At 38.9% G+C, this 22,686-nt stretch overlaps 1 protein-coding gene across 1 annotated transcript; it reads right to left on the reverse strand.

Moving 5' to 3' along the window:
• Window positions 1–20,325: 20,325 nt before the first annotated feature.
• Window positions 20,326–22,319, reverse strand: LOC149844607 (peroxidase 42-like). Its single transcript, XM_089994934.1, has 4 exons — window positions 21,998–22,319; window positions 21,702–21,890; window positions 21,098–21,263; window positions 20,326–21,001 (listed from the first exon to the last, which is right to left on the reverse strand). Exons 1-4 carry the CDS (start codon window positions 22,235–22,237, stop codon window positions 20,589–20,591), a joined length of 1,008 nt encoding a protein of 335 aa, XP_089851060.1. The 5' UTR covers window positions 22,238–22,319; the 3' UTR covers window positions 20,326–20,588.
• Between the last annotated feature and the right edge of the window lie 367 nt (window positions 22,320–22,686).

A 22,686-nucleotide genomic window follows, 5' to 3' on the forward strand; every position in this document is an offset into this window, starting at 1 on the left:
CTGAATATGTGAAAGCATTGTTTACACTGCAAATATTGTAGTTATAGCTTTTGATGATGGCAATTTATGACAAGAATTTGGCTAACAATGATCTCCTATTTAATCAATGTAGATGATTTTATTTACCTGCTGCCCATGTGAAAAATTCATGGGAGGAACTTATCTTAAGGTAGTTATGCATGTTGCACAATTTCAGGTGACTAAGTGTAGTACTGTTCATTTGCTTAATGAGATTCTAAAAAAGGCAAACTTCATTTGTTGACAGAATAGTTCTACACAGTTTAAAAACATATTTGATCCAAAACACTGCTTAAAACATATTTTAACCAAAATTTTAGTTTGTAGGTTTACTAGCTTAGACAATTTAATATTATTGATACATTTTCTATCTATTCACCTCATTATACTATAAATTGCATGATTCAAGATTTGATCTCTAAATATACCCTTAATGCATAAATATTGGGCAATTGATTCAGCTTACAACCCCACTGACTGATATTGGTCTATTGTAGAGTACTGAGAGAGAAGAGGCTGAGTTCAAGAGTTCATACCATGCATGATAACCAACCATGCTTGTGCACAATTCCCTAAGCTCATTGGTGAGACTGAACCTAGTGGGATTCATGACCCAAAATTGCATGAAATTGCTGAAGCAATGCCACATGTAGTCTAGCCTTACACCAATGTATGAAGAACCCATCCAGGCCGTGGCTTCAAGTTAGAAATAATGGTACCACTATACTAGAAATCTGCAGGATATGCAATCTGCCGAAGCATTCCCTCAAGCGTCAATAAGAACCTGACAGCTTTTTTCACATGTGAACCCTCTGGATTAATTGATTAGCCTGCCTGCCTTTTGCAACTGGTAATGATTTTAGCTTTTCAGTAATATGTATATAATGAGCTTCTTCCTACATAGGTTTTACAGTGATGATCATGAGATAAGTACTTCTGATGTTGGTCCATATTCATAGCTTACATCAAGAAGCACCAACTGTAAGAATCCATCCACCAGTGTTCGGTTGATGCAAAAGAAGGAGAAGATTGTGAGAGAGAGGGGCGGTTGCAATAGATGGTACGATCCCGCATACTGGGATTGTGCCCTATATGTCATATATATATTGTGAATTGGATTGAGTCTAGATATTACACAATATTACATCAGTTCCAGATCCGATATAAAGAATACAAAGGAGTTTGGATTAATACATAGGTTTCGGGTCCATATCCAAACCCGTAAACAAACAAAATAAATAAACATGGGTAAAACAACCTAGTCTCAATACCCTCCCTCAAGTTGCGCATGGTCGTGCACCATGGACCAGAGTTACCAGTCAAGGAAGCGGGAGCGGGAAGCGATACGGAAAGCGGGAGCGGGAAGCGAGGCACTTTCAAAAATTTAGGAAGCGGGGAAGCGTGGGATCACATAGAAGAAAATTATGAACCGTCTCGGAAGCGACCTAGGAAGCGAACCGGAAGCGAGGGGAAAGCGAAAAAATGAAAAATGGGGAAGCGAGGGAGAAGCATGGGGAAGCGTGCTTCCCATAAATGGGAAGCGTGTTTCCCATAAATGGGAAGCGTGTTTCCCATAAAAGGGAAACACACTTCCCATAAAAGGGAAGCACGCTTCCCAAAAAAGGGGGACGCTTCCCCCCCACATTTCAGAAGCGTGACATTTCGTGCTTCCGAAGCGCGTATCGGAAGCATGCTTTCCCATACACCTAGGCGCTTCCAGTAACTCTGCTATGGACAACTTGCTCTTCAAGAACCAAAATCGTATGCTGGTAAGACCTTTAGTAAACAAATCCACCACTTGATCAGCCGTCTGAATATAGGCTAGTTCAACTTCTCTGTCTTCTACCTTTTGCCGAATAAAATGTTGATCAATCTCTATATATTTTGTACGACTGTGATGAATGGGGTTGAAAGTAATCTTGATGGCACTCTGATTATCACATAAAGAGTAGTGGGTAGAATAGTTTCTCTTATTTCTATCAAAAGATGCCTCAGCCATGTAACCTCTGCTGTAGTTGTTGCCATAGACCGATAGTCGACCTCAGTACTAGATCGTGCAACTGCACGTTTCTTGCTACTCCATGCTATTAAGTTCTCATCAATAAAAACACAATACCTAGAAACCAACCTTCTGTCATTTGGATCTCCAGCCCAATCAGCATCTGCATATACAACTAGTCGATGTTGCCCCCCTTAAGTCTTATATTGATGATAGATTAAACTATCCCCAAGAGTTTCCTTTAAGTATCGAAGGATTCTCTTTACAACATTCATATGCTTTGTGTGCGGATCTTGCATGAATTGCGAGACTTGATTCACTGCATACACAATGTCTGGTCTAGTGAAAGTGAGATATTGAAGCATACCCACAAGGCTACGATATTGCCTGGGATCTCCGTATGCCTCTTCATCCTGAGCACTGAGCTTATGATTCAATACACTGGGAGTGGATAGAGGTTTGCAATCCTTCGTACATGCCTTATCCAATAAATCCAAGGTATATTTGTGTTGAGTTAATGAAAGAGATCTATCCCGCCAGTTTACCTCAACCCCCAAGAAATAACGTAGAATCCCCAAATCTTTCATCTTAAACTTTTGACTCAGGAGAGCTTTTGTAGCTTCTATATGTTCATTAGAATTCCCAGTAATGATAATATCATCCACATATATGAGAAGTGAAATACTGACCTGACGATCTCGAAAGATAAATAGAGAGTGATCGAGGTGAGATCAAATGAACCCCTGTCGTTGAACTTCGACAGAAAAGCTATCAAACCAAGAATGAGAGGCCTGCTTTAGCCCATAGATGGCTCTTCGTAATTTACAGACATGGGTGTTGGGACTGTGTTTTGCATAACCAGGGGGTTGCTCCATATAGACTTCTTCTTTCAGACTGTCATACAAAAATGCATTTTTGACATCAAGCTGACTGAGAGTCTATCCATACTGAATTGACAAAGATAAAATTAATCGAATGGTTCCCATTTTGACCACAGGGCTAAACGTCTCATCATAGTCTTGCTCGTATTCTTGAGTAAAGCCTTTGGCTACAAGTCTCGCCTTCTAGAGTTCAATGGATCCATCAGGTTTATACTTGATCTTATAAACCTATTTAGAACCAACAACATTTTTGTCTGAGGGTCTAGGAACAATCTCTCAAGTTCCACATTCATGCAAAGCTTCCATCTCCTCATTCATAGCCTCAACCCACTTGGCTGACATGTATGCCTGCGAGAAACTGATGGGTTCATCCTGCTTTTTAATCTGAGAAATAAATAATTGTAGGTCTGTGGAGAAGTTGTTATAACTGACCCATCTCTCAATAGGGTGGCGGATTCTTCCAGTCCGCCTGGGCTGCACATCGATTTGTTGAGCATTATTCTTGTTTCGTCGTACATAGATGACTCCTTGAAATTTTGCGGCATCTGAAGTAGGCATGATAGGAGCTTGCATATTATTTAGCCCTTCCATCCGAGGCTCTTCATCAGTCTCACTCCGTTCAACAGGTGATGTGTGGCATGAGGGAACATCATGCGTCTCTATCTGGTTAAGTAACTCTGTAGCAAGCCATGGCTGATACCACTCAATGTCCCTGTTGTGCCCATCTATACTCCCTGAGTCCTCAACAGTGGTTTCATCAAACACAACATTTCGTGAGACTCTGATGCGATGAGTGGTGGGGTCATAGCATTGATACCCTTTGTATTGGTCAGCATATCCAACAAACATATGCAACCAAACACTCGTAATTCATTATAATCGGGTTGAATCCCGAAAAGTGCAAAATAAGGGGATTGGTTCTCTAGCAATCTCATGGGTAGATGATTTATGATATACACAGCAAAGTGGAAGGCTTCCGTCTATAAACTCACGGGAATGTGAGTGTCATGCAACATACTCAAGGCACTTTCCACAATGTGTCGATGTTTTCTTTCCGCCACACCATTTTGTTGTGGTGTATGTGGGCAAGATATACGATGACTTGTTGTATTATCTTGGAGAAATTCAGTAAATTCCTTTGATAAATACTTAACCCCTCCCCCCAATCACATTTGAAATGTTGAATTTTAGACGAGAATTGATTACAGACTAAAGCGTAAAATGAGCGAAAGAGCTTGAACACCTCGGATTTATGTTTCATAAAATAAATCCAAGTATATCTGGAATAACTATCAATAAAAGTAACGTAATAGCGACTACCAGATAAAGAAGATTGTGGGGCAGATCCCCATACATCAGAATAGACAATTTCAAATGGCAAATAAGCTCTCTTATTTAATGAATTAAAAGGAAGAACGTGACTCTTACATAGTTGACAACTAGAACAAAGTGAAGTATCAGACTCAACACTCAAACTAGACTCTTGAACAAGTCCACTCGACACAAGTTTCTTAATAAATGAACCACTACAATGACTCAAACGACGATGCCAAATCTCTGGCTTATTACACTGAGATAAACTAAAATAATCTTTGGACAACACTAGCTGGACTGGCTGAATGACCGACGAATTTGATGAAGCACCACGAATAAAAGAAGAATATTCTTTAAGGACATACATATTTCCCAGTCGTTCTCCTTCAACAAGCATCTTCTTCCTGAGAAGTTTGACACATACAAAAATGAGTAAATTCGACGAAAGAATTAGTATCGTCAACAAGTTTAGAGACAGAAATAATATTTTTGACAATACTGGGAGAATGATAGACATTAGACAAATTTAAAGAAGAATTAGGGAGTGAAAGATTAACATTTCCAGTATGAGATATAGAGTGAAGGGTACCATCTCCAGTTTTAATACAAAATTTTCCACTATAAGTAATAGGTTTTGAAATCTTACCGACATCACCTGTCACATGTGTTGCAACCCCAAAATCAATGTACCAAGTTCCTTGCTCATTTTGCTTGAAGCTTAACCCTGAAAGAGCATATATCAAAACATTCTTCATATTATCCTTTTCATCATCCTTCGAGTCTTCTCCTATTCTTCCTCTGTGAGAGGGTCGTGCACCATTAAATTTTCCTTTGTTCTGTGAGTTGTACAGCAATTAGCTTTGATATACCCCCTTTTATTGCATTGAAAACATGTTGGTATATTCCTGGAGCTCTGGTTCCCTGGTAAGGAGTTGGGTGACATGTTGGGTGTGGGCAACAATCCACGACCTCCTTGACTGTTCCTTCCCTATCCACGTCCACCTCGAAAGCCTCCACGTCCTCTTCCTGACATCATCCATGTAACCAATACATCATGGCTGTTGGAGTTCACGGCCATCTCCTCTCCTCTAATGGTAACTTCATACTGCAATAACTTCGCGTGAAGATCTTCAAAACTTGGCAATGAAGAGAGACATAGGAGGGAGGTGACCAGCATGTGATAATTGGATCTAGGACCATTCAGTGCCTGTTGAACCTTTTCTTTGTCAGGAATTTCACAACCCACCATGGTCAGTTGATCGGTGATGGTCTTGACTTTGTTCATGTACTCTGTAACTGACAAGTTTTCTTTCTTCAAGAGCTGGAATTCTTTTTTTAAATGTAAGATTCTGGCCTCTGAAATTTGTGAATAAATCTGCACCAACCTCTGCCATAACTCCATAGCGGAACATTCGTTGGGAATGCCCACTAAGACCTCTTGAGAAAGGGTAGAGGTGATGTAAGCAACGACTGCTTGATCTTTTCTCCTCCATGTCCCAAATTCTGGATTGCGAATCAATTTGTTGGAAACCTCCCCTTTATTATCTCGCTCCTGCATCACAAACTCTGGCGGTGCATGAATTGTCCCGTCGAGGTGTCCAGAGAGATCCAAGCTCTTGATAAAAGGCAAAATTTGCATCTTCCAGGTCAAGTAATTCGAATTGTTTAGTTTTTCAGAGATGAGTTGACCAAGAAAACTTGACGGTAGAGAAGGAGAGTCCATGACGAAAGAATATGAAGGAAGATCAATAAAAAATGACAAGTGCAACAATACTAGGAAACAAATCGGTGCAACAGTATCAGAAATTCCAGCAATCCAAGCTCGCCTCCTTTTTTTTTTGAATGAGGACAAGCTAGCTGCAGATAATCAAATATTCCCAACTATGCTGATGCTGCCTAGTATTCTGGAAAGGTCAAACAGGGCAACAGACTGATTTAATTAAAACTGAATCAGATGTACTGCTGACGTCAAGATTGGTCAGGCATCCAGGAATAGAAGTAATATCAAGAATAGGGTAAAGAATTTAGATTAGGCAAAGGGCAAAATAGAAGACTCAGATCTAATAATCAAAATAGATCTGACGTTAATGCAAGGACTGATGCAGCATTGACAAATTTCAATCTGTTTCACGTGTGCTCATCTGATAATGAAAACAGATCTGACGGTAATGTTAGATCTGATGCAGCGTGGACAAATTTCAATCTATTTCACGTGTGCACAGGTGTTGTAAAGAATTGACGTTCATATCTGGAGGAGAAGAAGGACTTCAAGAAATAAAAATCTACCCCTTTTTTTGAGTTTGAGTCTGAAGAAAAAGGAACGTCAACAAGGAAGAAGGGAGAGAGATTTGAAATCAGAGATATAGAAGAGTATTGATTATTTTGTTGATCAAGGAGGGGAGATTAATTATTTTGAAAGCAACAAAAATTAGGTTTTAAACAAGAACAAAAAAAAACTTGATTTGAAATCAGAGATCAAGACAGAGAAGAAAACAAAAAGAAGAATGGAGAAGAGTCGACGTTGAGAGATAGGAAAGAATCACAGTGACCTGTTAAAGCATTGGATCTCGCAGTACACACCTTCTGGAACCAGTTTCGTGCACATCGGGCGGTGATCAGAATCGAGCTCGCTCTGATACCATGTAGGAATTCATCCACCAGTGTTCGGTTGATGCAGAAGATTGTGAGAGAGAGGGGCGGCTGCAACAGATGGTACGATCCCTCATACTGGGATCATGCCCTATATGTCATATATATTGTGAACTGGATTGGGTCTGGATATTACATAATATTACATCAGTTCCAGACCCGATATAAAAAATACAATGGAGTTTGGATTAATACATAGGTTTCGGGTCCAGATCCAAACCCGTAAACAAACAAAATAAATAAACATGGGTAAAACAACCCAGTCTCAATACCAACAAGCAACTTGCTTACATTGTTATCCTTCTTTTTTTTTGCATTTATTGTTGGGTACTAAACTGCCTTGTTTGTGTTTACATGTTGATCATTGATGAGTGGAACTACATTCTGCACAGATGGTTTAGATTCTCCATTATGCCATGCCTTTGGTATCTTGCAGAAGTTTTATGGCTTTACCTCTTTCCTCTTCTAATTCAGCTAAATTTTGAATGACATAAAATGCTTCCACATGAGCATGTTTTATATGAACATCCGGGTGTTAGGAGGAAAGTTTTTTATCCAAATCAGCAAAATCCAATATTATGTCCTGTAAATATACTCGAGGAGGAGAATGCTATGCGACCATCAGATCCAAGTTGCCCATCTTGCTTGTTCTTATGCATAAAATATGGGGGAAGAACAAGAAATCTTCCTCAAAATGAGTAACTTTCTCCCGTGAACTTGCACCTAGATTTCAAATCTCATTTACAAATATTTGTTTTATTTCTAACTAATATTACAAACACCATACAAGGATTCAACTCCAAGTTGGAAAGATCCCATCTAGCAGTATGGTACTATTTTCAACATTGTCTGCTTCATAAAACAAAAGGGAATTATGATTCTTTATTTTTGGGTTCATTTTTCAGATATGTGCGGCAGAGGATGGGATGCAACAAACTCAAATCATTTGGGCCACTAATGTGCCAAATGGCATTGCTAGTTCACATTCGCAGTGGGAGCTTCTTCTTCAAGGCCTTGGGTATTACGTTACTTTTCATGGCAGGTTTTTCAGATGACCTTGTATAGAAAGAAACCAAGTACCGTAACTTGGACTTGCTTCAGAAATACTATAGGTCTATTAACTGTTTTAACTCTTTGTTTGTTCATTAATGAATGGTAACAAGCCGGACTTCTGCAGGTATGTGACATGTTTTTGATTTGCAGGACAGATGCAGAAGCAGGAGAAGAATTATTTCATCCATTTCCTACTGCGAGTGATGTAAGATCCCAATCCCTTTACTGCATTGTTGATTTAGTTTGTTCTTATTGAAGGTTGACTATTTTTTTCCAATGATTAGATCATATTCTGGATTTTCTAGTCTACTTAGGAGACTCATTTCTAGTCCAACTTTAATCAATATGTGTTACCAACTTGAAAAAATTTGCAACGGAATGTGTCTTCCACACCACCTCGGCCTGACCCATCAATATCAACATTGATTTCAAAGAAACAGTCGTGTTCAAATTTTGTCTTTCCTCACCATATCTCATATGTTATGCTTGATGCTTAATACATTTTTGTGTGTTCACTTGTAGCAAGGAGCTGATTGTTCACAGCCCATATCGAGGAAGGCACATACCTCGGCACTGAAAACATCTTCAAAAAGGCGAAGGCTTCTAGCCAGTAAATCTCAAAATTCAGAAAAGCCACTAATTCTTCCTTCAAAAGCTTCTATTTCCACTTCACAATATGGGTACCCTCCTGGTCATTTGAACCTTGTGGCTATGGCTCAACCACTGTAGTCCCATACTCCAAACAATCAAAATACACCAATCTCATGTACTTCAAGTGCAGTTAGAACTTACTTTCTAATCCATATGAGCCATTTTCCTCCTTACACTATCTTCCCTCCATATTCACCAAGCCCATATTTGCCAGTTTCTGCTTACCATAATCCAACAACTTATTCTGCTTGTCCTTACCCACCTACATTTGGGTATCATGCAGTCTCTCACACCACAAAGTATGTTGCCCATTCTCAGCCTTACTATGGACATCCTACTTATGAAAGTTCTGCACCAAATGGATCACATTGCATTGGCAAGAATGATGAAACTACATTAGCAGGGTCTGGAAGTGATTCTGATAGCACTTCAAGTGGCACTGACCAAAAGAAGAATGTTACAAACATCATGTAATAATAGTATTACCTCAAAAATCATTGAATCACTTCCAAATGTTGCAAAGAGTAATGCATCTATTCTACGTCTCTTTTTCTGTTTTGTTATATTCTCCTTTCCATTCTTTGTCTTATCTTTAGTTTCCAAAAAGGTAAGGCTTCCTGTAAACAATGTGCTGAACATAGTTTGTCAAAGAGTTCAGATGCGGGATCTATGTAATTGGAGATTGTAGATACAACATTATTGAGGGGTGTAGTTGATACATTATTAATCAAGACATAGGGATTAAGTTTTCAGGCTGCAATGTTGTGCTTGGAACACAACCCTGTAGCCCAACTTATCCAAAAAATTAAACAATGGAAAAATTGTACTATGGAATACACTAAGTAGGAAAATATATTTGGACTTAGCCTACCATGTTATAGGATCATACCGGCAACCTGCGCTTCATTTTCTCCTATATCCTTATTACATAGCCAAGTATATGAACTTTCTTTTCCATGCATACCAAAATGGAAACAACGCTGCATATGATGCTATTGTTCAAGTTGTCTTGTGATGAGTTTCAACTCAATTGGGAGATCTTCATCAATGAACAGACTGCCTATGATACACTTCCAAGATACTGCATGCACCCAAGTATGATTAGCTATGATTTGCACACTTAAAATTTGCACCCAGAACATCAAAACATGGCAATATGAACCATACCATATTAAATTACACTTTTCTGATTCTCCGGCAATATTCATGGTTTGAATATCTTGTTCCTGTCATATAAAGGCTGACGCTGGTATTCTTCATGGCATGGATATTCTAGTGCATTTTCTGCAGAAAAAAAAAAGTAGCTACACGAGGTGTTTCTAAATGGATGGATGGGGTTTGCATTTGTTTGGGTGAAGAGATGAGGAAAGGGCAGGGGGGAGCATGGAGTTGAGATTTAAATTGCAACAGAAGAAAAGAAAACACGGCCTAGTTTTGGCTGCGATACTTGAGGTCCAATTCCACGTTCAACTTATTGACAAATTTTAATGTATTCTATAGAGCAATTTACTTCAAACGTTTTAAGCACATAACTGCAAACAACGACGCTTGCAAGCCACTTAAAATTGGTAAGCGAGAGAGAATAGGAGGATTTTGTGTAGAAAAGCTGCAAACGTACTTGCAGTGAGTACCTGCAGTATTGTGGCTTTACATGGCATGGAAGTAATAATCACTGAAATTGCATTGCTAATCTGACTTCTGGTGATTTGAAGACTCAATTGTGAAAAAGTAACAAAAAAAGTTATATTATGATGAAGATTCATAATCCTTCTAAAATTGGCCTTCATAATGTTCATCAATATATTATTTCCTTATTAAATTGATGGCATTTTACAACCCTGTCAAGAAACTGAATAATGTTGACGGCATTTCACAAGAAACTGAACAATTGCACAACCGTTCGTGCTCTCACAAACAACTCTAAAGAAAAATATACTGAAATCAAATTTGGTATGTGTGGTTTCTAAGCTGTATAGAGGTCTCCATCAGTTTCCTAGTCACAACGCCCAACAAAATAAAGAAAAGGATGATGTTGATCGCTTGCAATGAAAAGCGCTCCTCCCAGCTTTTGATGTTTCATATTGGCAATGTAAAGTTTCCACTGGAGCCAAAATAAATGAAACAAGAACTGCAGTTGTGCCTCACATATTCGGTTCCGTTAGTTTCATTAATGTGATGTCATAACCTTGCACAATATTACTTTGAATGCGTCCAAGATTCTGTCCAACAAACCCAAACAGGAAGCAAATTTAATTAACTTTTGATCGAGAAAATTACTAAAAAGTAAATCTATTTCCCTGAGGATGGGGAAATTAACTGAAGAAACAAGATTCTGAATTAAAACTAGAAAAGGTCACAAATACAAAATAAATAACTTGTGGATGTTGAAATGCAAAACATACACCATGATTAAAAAAAGTCCTGCCATATTCATGGATGACTTGTCCTAGTGTCGCGGATGTGGAACATGAGCTGAAAAACAACAAGAGTGCATGAAGAGAAATTAGCCAAGTGAAGTGAAATGGCTGTCATAATACACATTGAAGCAAGAAAATTGTTATTCAATACCTTTGTCCCTACATAAAATGATATGAAAATACCAAGAAGTGTAGGTAGTCCTACAAAAGATGAATAAAAAGCATATGATTTAACTTTCCTGCCGTTTGATCAGATGTGGAGGCTATAGATTTCATTTCATCCATACCATCTTTCCTTAACATTCTCGAAATCAACCAATCCATGCCAGATGGCCCAATAACATAACCAACAAGATTTGCAATCTGCATTTTTGCATAGTTTAGTAAAACAGCTAAATGATAAATGCATGGCAGCCTTTTAGACTGTCACGATCATAATGTAAAATTTACTGGTGCAACTAGAGGATGTAGAACTTCAATAGCATTTCCTATGCTAACAATTAATGGCATAATTTTAAAATTGAAGGAAACACCAGAATAGTCAAAAGAAAATGTCATTTTTGTTTTAAATCTTCTCTGCAGATAACCAGCAATGGACTCCAATATGATGAAGTGCAACGATGAGCTGGCTTGCAACCAAAGCAGTAGGCCAGCCATAACACATCATATGCCAATAACCATAAGCAATAGTAAGGAGATGAAACCCAAAGAATATGCAAGCTGACTGGAAGGCATTATGGTGCTATATACCAATCATTCATCAACCTTGATAGAACTCCTGCAGAAATCGAGAAGGGGAAAGGAGAGGGAGAGAGAGCTCTGGTTCTTGTTGAGAATCGGCAGCCACCCTGCTGCACTAATCCTTCATTAACATTAATAGGGTTACAAACAATATTACATGGACAAAACTGCCCTTTACAAGAGAAACATATTACATATACATGTATAAGAGGTTGTATCGGATATGGATTCTCTATTGGATCCATATCCGATCAATATTCTAATACCCTCCCTCAAGTTGTGCATGGGAGTAAACCATGTGCAACTTGTTCTTCAGACACCAGAAACGGTTACTTGTGAGACCTTTTGTGAACGCATCAGCGACTTGGTCTTCTGAAGACACATAAACTGGTTCAATCTCTTTGTCTGCTATCTTTTGTCTGATGAAATATTGGTCGATCTCAATATGCTTAGTTTGATTATGATGAACAGGGTTGATCGCAATTTGTATGGCACTTCTATTATCACACATAAGAGTCGAACTTGAGACATTCTCTTCCATTTCCGTGAGTAGATGCCTAATCCAGGTTACTTCAGTTGTGGCAGCTGTCATAGATCTATACTCTGCCTCTATGCTAAATCTTCCTACAACTTTTTATTTTCTGCTACTCCATGAGACAAGATTTTTTCCAATAAAAACACAGTAACCTGAAACAGATCTCCTTTCATCTAGATCCCCTGCCCAGTCTGCATCAGTGTATGCCAATATATCATGTTTTGGTGTCCGCCATGAAAACTGGACATATGTAAGTCCATCACCCACTGTGCCTTTTAGATAACGAAGAATACGTTTGACGACATCCATGTGACCAGTTTTCGGTTCATGCATGAACTGAGATACTTGATTAACATAGTATACGATGTCTGGTCTCGTAAAAGTAAGGTAATGTAACATGCCCACTATACTGTGGTACTTGCTTGCATCATGGTACAACTCACCATCACAAATGCTGAGCTTTTGATTGACAATATTGGGTGTAGGCAGAGGTTCGCAATCTGTCATTCCTGCTTTGGCAAGAAGATCAAGAGTGTATTTGTGTTGGGTTAATGACATTTTTCCATCTTGCCTGTCCACCTCTACACTAAGAAAATATCTCAGTTCTCCAAGGTCTTTCATCTTGAACCGCATACTTAGAAGCACCTTAATTCGCTGAATGTGATCTAGAGCATTGTCAGTAATCACAATATCATCAACATATATAAGCAAGAAAACCATAGTGGTATCATCCTTGTATATGAATAGAGAATGATCTAGTTGGGAACGGATGAAACCGTGGTTATGAATTTCTAAGGAGAAACTTTCAAACCATGATCTAAAGGCTTGCTTTAAGCCATACAATGCTCTGGTTAATTTGCATACATATTCCTTTGGATTTCCCTCTGCATAACCTTGAGGCTGCCCATGTAGACCTCTTCCTTTAAATTCCCATGCAGGAATGCATTTTTAACATCAAGTTGACTAAGGGTCCACCCATGTTTAATTGCCAGGCCAAGAATAATACGAATAGTTCTCATTTTCACTAATGGGCTAAAGGTTTTCTCATAATCTTGACCGTATTCTTGAGTAAAACCTTTGGCAACAAGACGTGCTTTGTAACGTTCAATGCTACCATCCAGTTTATATTTAATCTTATAAACCCATTTTGAGCCAACAACATTTTTATCTGGAGGACGTCCAACTATCTCCCATGTTTGGCACCTCTTGCTTTCATTTATGTGTGCCTCAATTTCCTCATTCATCGCTTCAATCCATTTCTTAGAGTGAATGGCTTGACAAAACCAAGAGGTTCTTCGTGTTTCTCAATCTTGGATAGAAAAACCTGAAAATCCATTGAAAAATTATCATAACTCACCCACTTTTCAATGGGGTGCCTTATCCTGCCTGATCTTCTTAGTGCTTCTCTATCATTGGACAATGCCACGTGTTCTCCAGCAGGCACATCTATTTGCTCTTTGAGTCTCCTGATATAGACATTTCCTTTATATCGCAGACATCCTGTCTTTGATGCCTCATCTGAAATTGTCTCATCATTTGTGCTTTCAGGAGTCAAAGTGGTATAATCCCCAGCTTGTAAAATAAGTTCAGCACTAAACCATGGATCATACCAATTATCATTGGTGTCAATATGTTCACGATTGTGATCTATTGCATTTCTCAGAAAACTATTTTCATCAAAAATAACATTTCTGGAAATTCTGATCTTTCTATTGGAAGGATCATAGCAGCAGGATCATAGCATCTGTAACCCTTGTGTTCATCTGCATAGCCTACAAACTGGCATATAGAGGCTTTGTTATGAAATTTACTTCTCATGGATTTATCAATGTGAACATAACATGTGCATCCAAAAACTCGTAACTCATCATAATCAGGATGATCACCGAAAAGAACATAATAGGGAGACTTATTTTCAAGAATAGGCATAGGAAGACGATTTATCACATGAGTTGCAGTATGAAAAGCTTTTGTCCAAAGACTAATAGGCACATTAGAACCATGCATCATGCTCATTGCACTTTCCACAATGTGTTTGTGCTTATGTTCAGCAATTTCATTCTGTTGTGGAGTGTATGGGCAAGAAACTCTACAATGTATCCCATTATCTTGGAGAAAATCTAAAAATTCTTTGGAGGAATACTCACCACCTCCATCACATTGGAGAATTTGGATGTTTTGAGAGAATTGGGTTTTAACGTAGGCATGAAAACGACGAAAGATGAGAAAAACCTCTGATTTGTGTTTCATAAAGAATATCCAGGTAAAGCGAGAAAAATTGTCAATAAAGGATACATAATATTTACTTCTAGAAGAGAAAGGATTGGGGGTTGGGCCCCAAACATCAGAACATATTATCTCAAAAGGCATGAAGACTCTTTTATTTATTTGATGAAAATGAAGTACATAACTTTTGCAGACCTGACAACTGGAACACATTTTATTCTTCAACGAAGGACAAACAAACTCTGGAAGAAATCCATTGGACACTAGTTTTTCAATAAAAACTTGACTACAATGACCAAGGCGGGAATGCCAAAGTTCTTCACTTTTAATATCAAAATGGTTTGCCTAGCTTCATCACTAGAACATAACAAAGCACACTTTCATCAAATCCTGGATCATAAATTATAAGAATTTGAATAAATATCTTGTAATAAGATGTTTGTTGCCAAATATATCATGGAACCATAGTTTAATTTAGAGTGCCTAGCTCTCTCAAGCACACATAAATAAAAGATAAAATAAAATAAAATAAAATGTAACCATTGTCTGCAGGGATGTTCCACAATTATATTACTAGGTTCCCCTGCTAAGGGTTGTTTGGTAGCGGAGGTAGCAAACTTATAGGCCATTAATGATCTATCTCTTCGGCAGTAGGATATTAAAAAGTTTACTTCAGGTCAGATCTAGGCCTTTACCTAGAGAAACTGTAAAAGTATCTTCAACAAGATACCAAGAACAATATTACAATATTCTTGGAAACAAATGTGAACACACACACACAACAAGAACACTTGTGCACAAAGAGCACAATACAAACTCATGCGCAAATGCGAAGCCAAAAGTCATAAGTTCCACTAAAAGAGCTTGGGCAAAAGAGCTTGGGTCATAATCCCACAAGCTTAGAAAATACAAAGGAGAGAGCCCCTTATTTATAGAATGCAAGAGGCCTTGAAAGGGCCAACATGTAGACATTGGAGCCTCTCCAACGGTCACAATTGTGACCGTTGGAGGGGTCCAACGTCTACATGGTTGGCCTCCCCAAGGCAAGTCAAAGTCAAAAAGAAAAAAAGAAAAAGACAAAAGAAAAGAAAAGAAAAGAATAAAAAAGATTACATGCATATTTGAAATGTGAATATGCATAAAAATAAAAGAAAATACCTAAACTACCCCCATGGCTAATATTGAGAAAAATACATATTTTATATATATAAGTACTATATATATACATATACATATATACAGTATATGTATATGTAGTACTTATTATTGTTAAAATATTATGTCTCTTTTAACTGTAAACTGAAATACCCATCAGGGGTATTTTAGTCTTTTCACTCAACAGGTGTCAGCCACCCTAATGGGCACATTTTTACTTTTTTGTTTTTTATTTACTTTTGCCTTTTACACCTTTTTCTTTTTACACTTTTTTTCTTTTTGACTGTTGTGAAAGGGACAACTCCATATAGTTGTTGGAGCTGCCCCAACAGTCACAAATGTGACCGTTGGGTGCAGCTCCAACAGTCATATTGAGCTGCACTCTGTGGCTTCTTTTTGCATTATAAATAGGCCTTAATGGCCCTTGTAAACATATTTGTTTTTTGTGAGAGCATATGCAATATCAATGCTTTTGTAAAGCCCCACTTGGGAACTTATGAATCGAAGTTCATTTTGTTTCATGCTTTTGTGCATGTGTATTCGTGCACTTGTGAGTGTTCTCCTTTGTGCCTTTGTGCACTCTTTGTATTTCTTGTATTGTGGTGTTACACACAATCTCTTTTTGTAGAGATTTTCACATGGTATCAGAGCAAGGTTGTTTGGAGAAAGAAATTGGTGTGATTCTTCTCAATATCAAGTGCCTCAGAAAACGTGCCTTCAACTTTTTGGTGATTGGAGTGGAGACTCTTCTTCATTCAATATTTTAGAAGATTACTACAACAAGAAATATTTAAAATCTTATTGTGGTACGTATTTTTTTCTTTCTTCTTTCCTCTCTAATGGGTGAGAAAGACTCTTATTTTTCTCTTGGTTTCAAGCTAAATGACTCAAATTATCACGTGTGGGCCGGAAATATGAAAGCTCACATCAAAGGGAAAGTAACTACATGCAAGCATAGATACAATCACATCTAACATTGCAATACATCGAAACCATTCATATTAAAAAAATGTCAAACATGTACCTGCAACAAACACACTCCAATATCACACTAACTACTACCATGCCTAGCATGGAATTCGTACTCCAAAAATAAGAACACTTCTATTCTCATACATTAAAATCATGCTCAGCATGATCTCCAAACTTCATTTTTAGCCACATGCGATGCTTAGAACTAAGTATCGCACAATTACCTGAACAACATACCAACGAGGTCGCCGGAGACCGGGGTAAGGCGTCGGGGATGTTCGAAACACGAGAGGAAAAGAGGGGGAGGAGGGCCGACTCCAGATTCAAATCTGATAAAAAAAGAACGATCACGAGTTTCAGTATAGGAAAAGCACACAATCATATTGAAATAAGCTATTTCACATGAAATCAAATTACAAGAAACAAATAACATAAGTTAATAAAAATGCAAAAATAACTTAAAATCATATAAATAACCAAATTTAAAGATAAAAAGAAGTAAAAAAGTGGGCAAAGAGAATTAAACATAGCATTTATCCTTTTTTGGGCAAAGAGAATTAAATAAAATATATTTTATGATTAAATCTTGTCTTATTAGACCATATACACAAACATACATTCTTGGCCAGACATACTTAGATGCCCATCCCATGTGGATGGGCAAGGCTTTGATGATGATGATGATATGGATCATAAGTAAGTATGACAAAGAGAACAAGAAAAAACTATTTTGATTGGCACTAGGTACAGGTTTTGCATATGACATCGTCAATCAGATTTCCTGCATGCCCGTAAGGGAAAAAGAAAAACAGGCCGCATCAGCATTTACTTGGCATTCAGGATCCCCAAACCGAACATTATACTCAATGAGCTTAGCTATACAAAACTCCTAGAAATTTGTGTCATCACAATTAAATATCTTGCAATCACATGCATTTACATGGAAGAAATTAAATAACATGAATAAACAAAAAAAAACCTAAAAAAACTTTAAAATACTTTGTTAAAGATACTACACAAAAATTTCTAAAATCCTACATTCATGAGCATTCACATGAAGGAGAGCAAATAGCATGAATAAACACACAAAATCCCTAAAATAAGATTAATTTTAAAGAAAACTAAGTTGATTGGGGTCAGCCACAATGAAATCTCTCACATGAAAGATGCATTTACATGAAAGAAACCTATACGATTTAGAAAATGTAGGTAGTAAATGACAAGCTACCATTCCAAAAAAGAGAGAGGGAAGAACACGAGATCTATACGATTAACAAAATGCAATGCAACATCAACAAACATATCTAAATCCACAAAATTTAGATGAGCCAAATCCTAGAGTCCATACCACAATTTCAGAAGTCGGAGGCAAAAGCAGCCGACCGAAACTCGTAGAGAGGGATGGCAGAGAGAGGGTAGCCAGAGAGAGGGTTGCCGGAGAGAGGGTTGTCGGATTTCAGAAGTCAGAGGCAAAAGCAGTTGGCCGAAACCAGGAGAGAGGGATGGCGAAGAGAGGGTAGCCAGAGCGAGTGTTGTCGGAGAGAGGGTTGCTGGAGAGAAGAAACCCGACGTGGTGTGGGTCAGAGAGAGAGAGAGAGAGCGGCGCGACACCAGTAAAAAAAATCGATTTTGTGCCCTAGGGTACTTAAAATCGACAATTAGCGACGAAAATATTTCCGTCGCTACTTCGTCGCTAAGCACATGGACATTTAGCGACGGAATATTTTCATCGCAATATCCGCCGCTAAGTAGCGACGGAATTAACTCCGTCGCTAAAAGCGACTGGTTTTGCGACAAAAACTTCCGTCGCTAATCTGTCGCTACTTAGCGACAGATTCAATGACAGAAACTTTTCGTCGCTACTTTCGTAAATATTTAACATGTTTGCGACGACTGGTTTTTGCTCGCTAATCTGTTGCAACTTTGAGACGAATTTTTTCCGTCAGTACTTAGCGTTTTTCTTGTAGTTCGTATTTGAAGCTTGTCTATTTTTATCTGCAATATATTTTTTATTGTTGTAAAAAAGAAAATTGTTGTAAGCCATCAATGATTAAGCACTTAGCCACAACCTTCAATGTAAAATTGTAAATTATGATAATTTGTTTGGTAACCATAGTTCTAGCTGAAGATGCCAAACGAGTTCAACATGAATTTGGTAAATCCTGGGCCAGAATTCTGATAGTGCTCCCAAACAAATAGATGGGAAGTGCCAAATGCACAAAATTTGTGGATTTCATACCTCTTACACTAGCTGCCACAGACTACCAGATTCCAAACATACCTTAAAAAAACTTGCATTATGAGATGTTGCTGAATTAAAACAACTTCCATCATGGAGATCCAGAGGCGTCGTTTGTAACAAACATTTTTCTTTTCTTTTTTTGCAAATCCTTTTGTTTGGTTGAACCAGTGTTGTTAAAAACGCGCCTCAAGGCGCAAAAAGCGCGCCTCGCCTCGAGGCGAGGCCCTTTTCGCCTTGAGGCGCACTTAAAAAGCGCAACAGCCTCAAGGCGTACGCCTCATGCGCCTTGAGGCGAGGCGCGCCTCAAACTGAGGCGCGCATTAAGAAATCGGATGGCCCGGACCCGAGATCGACCCGGATCCGGGCCCGTATTCTCGAAAGATCGAGAACCTGTCTTTAAAAAAGACAGACGCTTCAGGGCGAGGGAAAGCCCTCGCCCCTTCTCTCTCCACTCCGTCCCCTCTCGTCCCCCGCCACTGCTCGCCGCCGGCCACCGCTCGCCGCCGGCCACAGCTCGCCGCCGACCACAACTCGCCGCCGGCCACCACTCTTCCACCTTCTTCTTTCCTTTGCTGAGAAGCCATCGACGACCCGCCGGCCACCACTCGCCATCGGCCAACGACTCACCGCCACCGGCGACCTCTGCGCATTCCGGTGACAGGTAAGATCTGTGTGTTTTTCCCCAGCTTCTTCTTTTGTCATTTGTTCTTTGTGAAACCATGTAACCTACGTTTATGGGGAACCCGACTCCACTCATCCCTATATCATCCTCTATGGTCATAACTCCCTCTGGGATCTCATCGGTACTAAGTTATTTTGATCAATCTGGCCCTATCGATGGGTTCAGCACGATTGATTTAATAGAAATCAATCTTTTGATGGTGTTCTTTAACAAAAAAAACATGATTTTCAATTTATTTTGACAGTGTTCTTTAACAAAAAACCATGTTTTTATTAATGGTTATTGATTTTTGAATCAGCAAAAAAGTCTTGCACATAAGTCGGATTCTGTCTATTCAAATGCCGATCTTCACTAAATGGATGATGTAGATCACATACACAGGGTCCAATTTGATCAAAACAACTTGCATCAGTGAGGTCCTAATTACATGTTAATCTCATATTTTTTTCGTATTTATTTGAGATTTTTTATTTCGTGTTGGTTGGCGCTTCATCAATAAAGCATTTCTTATTTATTTATAATTTTAGATCATTTTTATAGTTTTTTTTAAGTTAAATTTTTTTTTTTGAGGCTTAGGCTTTGCGCCTCGAGGCGTAACTTACGCCTGGCCTCCGATTTTGGTGGAGCGCCTCGCTACGCCTCAACGCTTTTAACAACACTGGGTTGAACTATTGATAACTTGGTAGATTATTATTTTACCTTGGTACTAACATTCGATGGCAGGTGTGCATATCGTAAAGTGCCCACACATGTTTGCTTTGACCTTTTGATTGATTCCATACCAGAGAGAGAGAGAGAGACTACATCACCTATTGTGATTATTATATGCAACATTACATGAAAAACAAAGTAGCACGCATCATGCATAACACTCCCACCTAAAACATCATACACCGCACATCAAGCAAGATGCACCATGCATCATCACAAGCAACATGTGCATACATATCCATACCACCATCATAGTCTACCAACCACTAGTCATAAAAGAAGAAACAAAGGGTACCCAACATCTTCTTTTGCTTTTGTTCCTTTTCTTATCTTTAGGGAGTTCTAGTCATGATGCTTGTTGGCCACATTACATTGCTTTCTGATCTCTCCCTTGGAACCAGTGAGAGGGTTGTTCTCAGAAAGGATTGTGATGGCCCTTGCAAATTCCTTGAAGAAGTAGTCCTGGTTCTTAGCCATCTTCTTCACATAAGGCCTGGTCCTCTTGTCTTGGGCAAGCTGGTGATCAACAATCAGCAGACCCTTGTTGTCCAAAATGTTCCTGTAATAGTTGTTATCCAGTTTCATAGGTGTCCCCCTATCATTTCTCACATATTGTACAGCCTTGGGGTTTGGGATTGGGTCAGGACACTTCTTGAGCATGTGCTCAACATGGTCTGGGTTCAGGTCTGAGTCAACCTCAGGGTAGAGCCTGTGAACCAGTTTCACACAGTGGGTCCTCCCTACACTGTGAGAACCTGCACAAAAACAGGGAACAAAAGATCATTAGACATGAAAAACGGTTCTTGTTTCGTTCTTGTGTGGGTGTCCCACTAAATTGTGCAAAAACATACCAAGTAGGGCAACAACCCCTGGGGTATCAATGCCAATGGACTGAAACTTGTCAAGCACAGAAGAGAGGCTGTCATTGTGCTCAGGGAGGTATTCTTCCAACACATCTACCCTGCTCTTCTTCCCATCTCTCCTTCCTGTTTTGAGAGGGAAGTAAGGGCCACCCAACTGGGATGAAACCATCAAGAGTGTTAGATTCAAAATTATCAGTTTGGTAATGTACATTTTTACATATTAATTGTTAACTTTTACAGTGTACCCAACTTAGTATAAATTAATCAATAACAGAACTGACTGACATCATGCACAAAAATTACCAAGCAGGAGACTAAAAAAAGTGTGCTTTTTTAAGTAGGAAAATTGTAATAAGCTTTTTCGTTCTTCAAGAACCCATGTGGTTTCAGAAAACCAGAAAGGCACCAAACGGGAAAGCGAACATCAGAGGATGGACAGCATCCCAGTTTAGGAAATGGTAGTAATAATACAAATATGAGAAAGTAGAAAGTCAGAAACAGAAAAAGCTTAAAGAAAAAGAAGATGAGACACATCTAGAAGACAGATTTGAGTGGAATATTCAGTGAGAAAATGAAAGAGTTCAGCATTTACCGCTACAATGCCATCTCTTGCAGACAAGACCAGGATGTCAGCACAAGACACCACCCCAGGGCACTCTCTCTCTAGTGCTTCCTTAATGGTCTCAATGTACCTGAAGTTTCGCATTCCAAAACTCTTATCCGACTCCTTCTCAGACAGAGTCCTCCTTGTTGAGTCCAACAGCAATGAAGCATCACATGACTAACCACAACCCCCACCGAACAACAAAACCAAAGAAACCCCATAAGTCCAACAGCATGCAACAGAAGCAAGGCCATGAAGAAAGAGCAGAAAAGAAAAAAAATCACCTGAACAGCACAGTCATGGAAAATGTTCCTCAACCATGAGAATGCAGTGTTCTTGTGGCGCTTGTACAGGAGCTTGACCTGCTCTGTGATGATTTCCTCTGCCTGTGGACACGAATCCTTGTAGAAGTTCATCACAAGGCCTGGCTCCCCATCTTCTGCTGCTGCAACACTGAAAGGTGATGGTGAAAGGGAGGAAATGACGAAGAGGAAGCAGAGGGAGAAGAGAACCCTAGAACCCATCTTGGCTATTCCTACTCACAGTGCCAAGGTTTGGGGTACTGGGGAGTGTTCACCTTCTACTCTTTAAATAAAGAGAAAGGATGAATAATGGGGGACATGTGGCCTCTTTAATTAATATTGATAACACCGGAGGACTATACATGAGCTGATAAAGAAGGCTCGGCTAAGAGTCTCAGGACTCAAGTTGTGTTCAACTATGCATGCCATGTGGCTACCATATTTTTTAATAAGTACGGCCCTAATTTCTATATTGTAGATCCCTATATCTTCTTTGGTAATTAATAGGACAAGTTTGTAGTTAGTGAAGAGAATGCTGAAAATTTGCTAAAGGAATGATATATTATAGTCATTGATTCCTGTTCAACTCTTGTACTGTCCCTATCTGTTTATTTACACTCCATAGTTTAGTTGTTCACCATTCTGCCGTAAGACTATACGACTATGAATCT

This window comes from Nuphar pumila, chromosome 2 (assembly GCF_984573655.1).
Source record: "Nuphar pumila chromosome 2, dmNupPumi1.hap1.1, whole genome shotgun sequence".
Lineage (NCBI taxonomy): Eukaryota > Viridiplantae > Streptophyta > Magnoliopsida > Nymphaeales > Nymphaeaceae > Nuphar > Nuphar pumila.